The 6,120-nt window shown below is 45.6% G+C and overlaps 2 protein-coding genes across 2 annotated transcripts; both read left to right on the forward strand.

Annotated features, from left to right (window-relative positions):
- Positions 1 to 207: 207 nt before the first annotated feature.
- Positions 208 to 4,456, forward strand: LOC125778902 (uncharacterized). The gene is made up of 2 exons (XM_049458516.1): positions 208 to 4,329; positions 4,379 to 4,456. The coding sequence occupies exons 1-2, from the start codon at positions 208 to 210 to the stop codon at positions 4,454 to 4,456; spliced, it is 4,200 nt and encodes a 1,399-aa protein (XP_049314473.1).
- A 49-nt stretch (positions 4,457 to 4,505) lies between these two features.
- Positions 4,506 to 5,914, forward strand: LOC125778659 (uncharacterized). The gene is made up of 2 exons (XM_049457531.1): positions 4,506 to 5,829; positions 5,882 to 5,914. The coding sequence occupies exon 1, from the start codon at positions 4,507 to 4,509 to the stop codon at positions 5,587 to 5,589; it is 1,083 nt and encodes a 360-aa protein (XP_049313488.1). The 5' UTR covers position 4,506; the 3' UTR covers positions 5,590 to 5,829; positions 5,882 to 5,914.
- Positions 5,915 to 6,120: the final 206 nt, after the last annotated feature.

Here is a 6,120-nt window from a genome sequence, read left to right on the forward strand (position 1 = left end):
CACCTTCCCGCTTATTAGTCGCCATCGTCATAGGTATTGTATTGCCACTGGGAAGCCATCCCTCTATTCGTCGCCAAAATCGTAGTCGCCACGTCGCCAAGCGAGTCGCCATCCCGCTATTTATCGCTACAATTATAACGCTTATATTGCCAAATTGCCGATCATATTTTTGTGTAACATTTTCTTCAAGCCGCCGTATTATTAACAATGGAAAACTCAACTAGAAAGAGTATGCGAATTCAACAACAAGACAGCCTTAGTAAGTCAGTTTCAATTGAAGATCAAAGATTGGATAACAATGATGTGGATAACGGATCCAATCATCAAGGTAGTGCGTCAACTAACTCTGGCGCATCTACTAAAGTTACAGTGGAAAGTCAGCAACAAATGCTCGTTGCCATGCAAAAGCAGATCAATGCCCTGAGTAACCAGCTGCGAGGTACCCAGGTAAAGTTGAAGGAAAGTGAACGCCAGTGTGAACTTCTGAAGTCCACGATACGCGTAGAGGACGGATCAAGGTCAAATTCCATTGCGACCTCAGTGGATCCCGTTGTAGATACCGCTATACAACCTGCAGCAGTCTCAACGCAGACAACAGCGAACTCGCAGAATAGTTCGAACAATTCTATGCAGTCTACGTCAACGTATACAGCCGCCACGCATACGTATACTCAGTGCCCTTACGAAGGTACTACACCGCCGATCTTCACAGCCACCGCCTCTTCGATAGGTACTATGCCTTCAACTTCATTACAGTCGCAGCCATTTATTAACGTTACACCAGACAGTTCATATCTGCTTACACTACCGAGAAAAATTCAAGATTTGCCAGATTTCGACGGACGCGCAGAAGACTGGCCTATGTTCGCCGCCGCCTTTGCACAGTCAACTGCATCATACAATTACTCGAATTTTGAAAACAATCAACGTCTACAAAGATGTTTAAAGGGTGAGGCTAGAGAGACAGTGCACTCACTCCTAATCCATCCGGATAACGTTCCTGCCGTTATGGACACTTTGCGATTTCGATTCGGTCGTCCAGAATTACTTATCAAATGTCAGCTGCGCCAAGTACGGGAGATGCCATACATATCAGAATCCGCCATCGACAAAATGATTCCTTTCTCAGTCAAAGTAAAAAACCTAGCCGTGTTCCTACAATCAGTAAATGGTCAGCAGCACTTGTGTAACCCAACGTTGTTGGAGGAGCTTGTGGGTAAGCTACCCATGAGCAAGAAACTCGATTGGGCAAAAACCTCATCGATGATACAGCCATATCCTACAATCAAAGATTTCAGTACTTGGCTTAGTGGAGTGGCCGATCTAATATGCACAGTACAAGATAGTGGGCGGACTCATTCGACCGAACCAAAGCGCCGCGTTCTTCTTCAAACCGCAAACAACGCCAGAGAAATCCTATGTCCACTGTGCCATGTTGGACACCACATCTTCGATTGTGACACGTTCAAGTCGCTAAGCATCCGTGACAGATGGAGCAAAGCCAAGCTCCTTCGCTTATGTTTCTCTTGTCTTCAGGGTGGTCATACCACAAGAGATTGTCGCCGACGGAAAACCTGCAGAACGAACGGTTGTCAAAGAGTACATAACAAACTGTTACACGAGCCACCGAGGAGCTTGTCAAAGATGCAACGGGTTGAGATTCCATCTAGACCAACCACAGCCGATGCAGTACTCAGTTGTACAGACAGTGGAATGAAAAAACAAAAAGTGTTGTTTAGAATAGTTCCAGTTACAGTGCATAGCCACAAAGCTCGTATCAAGACCTTCGCTCTACTGGATGAAGGATCATCGATAACTATGGCCGATTCTTCTTTGATTGAGCAGCTCGGAGTAAAGGGTCACCAAAGCCGAGTATCCTTACAATGGTTGGGTGGAAGAGCTGCTACTGATAATGCAACTATCGTCGACATCGAGATTAGTGGTTCCAGTTCAGGCCAGAAATATAAGTTGCATCATGTCTACGGCATCCAGGATTTACAACTTCCGATACAAAGTTTACAGAAAGCTGACGTAGATGAAGCTTGCTTGAAAAGGTTGTCGATTCAAACATACGACAACGCCGTTCCAAAGTTGCTTATTGGATTAGACCACAGTCACTTGGGAATCCCTAGTGAAATCGAAACCCTACAATATAAGGGTCCTTATGCCGCACGTACTAAGTTAGGTTGGGTCGTCTTCGGGCCGACTGATAACTTTAATCAAGGGAAGACGTCGTGTTTGCATATGTCCGTCTCGGAAGATAAATATCTGCATGATGTGGTGGCCGATTACTTTAGTGTCGAGAGCTTCGGTGTACGTCCAGCACCACTCGTCGAGCCCGATGATGATAAAAGAGCGCGCCAGATACTCGAGTCCTCGGTCACGAAGGTTAACGGACGTTTCCAAGCCGGTCTCCTGTGGAAACGAGATGATGTTCAGCTCCCCGACAGCTACTCCATGGCCGAGAGAAGATTGGTCGGAATCGAGCGTAAGATGAGACGAGACGAAACATTTGCCCGAGAGTATCGTGCTATCATTCGGGATTACGTAAATAAAAATTATGCCAGAAGGTTGAGCCCGGAAGAAGCTGCAATTACTTGTCCAAGAACGTGGTACCTTCCACACTTCGGTGTGATGAATGTCAATAAGCCTGGTAAACTGCGCCTAGTGTTTGATGCCGCCGCAACCGTCAACGGTTGTTCACTAAACAGTTACCTGCTAAAGGGTCCTCAACAATATCAACCAATGCCGACAGTACTTTTTAATTTTCGTGTTGGCGCAATTGCCATCGCCGCCGATATTAAAGAGATGTTTCACCAAATTTCTATAAGAGAAGAAGATAGAAGTGCCCAAAGGTTTCTTTGGAGGGACGGTAACGACAAGATTCGTCCGGACGTATACGAAATGCTGGTGATGACATTTGGAGCCGCATGCTCGCCTTGCACGGCCCAGTATGTCAAAAATATTAACGCACTTGAGTACCGCGAAAGCTGTCCAAGAGCCTACGACTCTATCACAAAGCATCACTATGTTGATGACTTCGTGGATAGTTTCGACAACGTTAAAGAAGCCATTGAAGTAGCCAATGAAGTCAGACGTATTCACAAGAATGCCGGGTTTGAACTACGCAACTTTTCTTCGAATTCCCTAGAAGCCAAAATCGCACTGAATGGTTATAAACCGGAACAACTGACAAATAGCCTAGTCACATTAGCAGTAGAACGCGTTCTTGGAATGTATTGGCAACCAAGTAGCGACGTATTTAGTTACACACTCAAATTTAATAACGTGGACGCTGAAGTCATCAGTGGACACAAACGGCCGTCGAAAAGGGAGCTACTAAGCATAGTCATGTCAGTATTTGATCCGCTTGGGTTTTTATCCAAATTTATGGTCAACGCAAAATTGTTGGTGCGCGAATCGTGGCGTTACGAATTGCGGTGGGATGAGCCTCTGCCTGAACCTATATGTAAAGAGTGGGACAAGTGGCGCCGTCAGTTGAAAAATGTATTGAATTTTCGAGTCCCTCGCCACTATTTTGCCCGTGGACCACCTGCCGAAGTGCAACTTCACATCTTCGTAGATGCCAGTGAGGATGTATTTGCAGCTGTAGCCTACTGGAGAGCAACGTATACAGATAACAAAGTTTGCGTCGTACTCGTATGTGCCAAAACGAGGTGTGCTCCGCTGAAACCAATGACTATTCCACGCCTTGAATTGCAGGCAGCCGTCTTAGGAACTCGACTGCTAGAGACTATCGCCAAAGATCATTCAGTTGCAATCAAAAAACGCGTGATGTGGAGCGATTCCAAAACAGTTCTGAGTTGGATTAAATCGGGAACACGTCGCTACAAGCCATTCGTAGCACATCGTGTGGCAGAAATTCTCGCCGCTACCGACGCTAACGACTGGCGTTGGATACCGTCAGAAGAGAACGTCGCTGATGAGGCCACAAGACCAAGCACGACATTCGACAGTCATCCGGCTTCACGATGGCTAAATGGACCGTCATTTTTAACGGAAGAAGAAGAAGCTTGGCCTACATTTGAAGGAATACCTGATCTGTTAGAAGAGAGTGAAGAGCTTCGCCCGAAAATTGTAATGTTAGCCACGCCGTCATGTGTTATAGACATGACAAGATTTTCAAGTTTAACTAAGCTAAAGCGAACGGTCGCCTGGGTCATCCGATTTATAGATTTGTGTCGTCACAAGAAAGTGGAAGAGTGCCTGACCGCCGAGGAATTGAAAGTAGCCGAAATTTTCTTATGCCGACTTGCCCAATCTGCCTCGTACTCACTTGAGATTAATCAATTGAAAGAAGGTGGAAATGTAGTGAAGGGGTCTGAGTTATACACACTCTCCCCGTTTATCGACACAGAAGGTGTTATGCGTGTTAGCGGACGTATCGATGCTGCCAGCTGGCTTCCGTATGATACCACGCGACCTATTATCCTAGCACCAAATCATGATCTCACTCGCTTGATCTTACTGGACTGTCATAATCGGATGAAACATCAGAACGTGGAGGCGACGATATGTGAGGTTCGGCAAAGATACTGGGTGCCGAACATAAGACGTGCTATGAAGAAGATCATATCGACATGTCTTATTTGTAAAATTTCCAAGTGCATACCCTCACAGCCTATGATGGGTCAATTACCAAAGGATCGACTAACGCCGTTCGTGAGGCCATTTTCTTACACAGGTATTGATTACTTTGGTCCTCTCAACGTAACGGTTGGTCGGCGTAAGGAGAAAAGATGGGTGGCGTTGTTCACTTGTCTAACAACGCGAGCGATTCACCTGGAAGTTGCTGCCGATCTTTCGACTGATGCATGCATTCTTGCAATTCGAAACTTTATCAATCGTCGCGGTTTGCCAGTAAGGATTCGTAGCGACAACGGTAAGAATTTCGTAGGAGCCAACAATGAAGGAAAACGATTTTCCGAGGTATTTGATTGTCATCGCATTCAGGACGATCTTGCTGTGAAAGGAATCGAATGGATATTCAATTGTCCGAACAATCCTGCAGAAGGTGGCATATGGGAGCGTATGGTAAGGTGTGTAAAGCGTGTCCTCAATGTAACTTTAAAGGAAGTTGCACCTCGCGAGCACACGCTACAGAGCTTGTTAATTGAAGCCGAGAACATCGTCAACTCCAGGCCACTTACACATTTGCCGCTGTCATCAGATCAGGATGAACCGCTCACTCCGAATCATTTCTTGCTTGGTACTGCCAATACTTCGCAAACGCCAGCCGTCAATGATGTCGTCACGAAACCCTGCGCACTTGGTAAACAGTGGCGCATTGCCCGACAGTTGAGAGACACGTTCTGGAGACGATGGATTCTTGAGTATTTGCCGACACTTACGCGTCGAATGAAGTGGTGCGAAAGACCAAAACCAATTCAGGTTGGTGATCTGGTATTTGTATGCGACGTTAACATGCCGCGGAAGCAATGGTGCCGTGGTCGGGTAGAAGCGGTACAGCGTGGATCTGATGGCGTTATCAGGAGAGCCGATGTACGCACCAGCAGTGGAATCCTTCGTCGCCCCGTGTCAAAGTTAGCCGTTTTGGACGTGGAGTAAGTGAATCGGATCGATTCACGGAGAGGGGGATGTAACAAAACGGCGATTATTTGTAACGAATTTATAGTTAATAGTTTTAATAGTTTAAGGATCACTGTGAATTATTAGTTTAAGCACATTATTGTGAATTATCGCAGTGTCCTTTACTCCCGACGTTCGTTTTCGGTGTCCATACTGTTGGAACTCCGATTATAATTCACTCAATTTCCGAACGCCGAAGAGATAGGCTGAGACACTGCGGTAAGTTGATCTTGCAGATCATTGCATATTTGTAATAACCCTTTCTTTATAGAAATAAATTGCTGTTGTTGTTATTGCTCTTGTATTTGTTACCGTATGCACGTGTACGAAATGTATGTGCGCATATATGGGCATTCAATGACACAATTAAATTCGCCAGCCAACGGAATTGAGACACATTTAGAAAATAATCTATACCAAGATATTTACGGCGTGAATATATATTGTCAACATTCGGAAAAGTTTTCCATACAAGCCCTTGATTCCGATCGTTCGGTTTGTATGGCAGCT

Source organism: Bactrocera dorsalis, chromosome 5, assembly GCF_023373825.1.
Source record: "Bactrocera dorsalis isolate Fly_Bdor chromosome 5, ASM2337382v1, whole genome shotgun sequence".
In the NCBI taxonomy this organism is placed as follows: Eukaryota; Metazoa; Arthropoda; class Insecta; order Diptera; family Tephritidae; genus Bactrocera; species Bactrocera dorsalis.

Coding starts and splice junctions, on each gene's coding strand:
- LOC125778902 (XM_049458516.1), top strand. CDS start 208: ATGGAAAACTCAACTAGAAAGAGTATGCGAATTCAACAACAAGACAGC. Junction 4,330..4,378: donor AATTGAAAGAAGGTGGAAAT/GTAGTGAAGGGG, acceptor TTATCGACACAG/AAGGTGTTATGCGTGTTAGC.
- LOC125778659 (XM_049457531.1), top strand. CDS start 4,507: ATGAAACATCAGAACGTGGAGGCGACGATATGTGAGGTTCGGCAAAGA.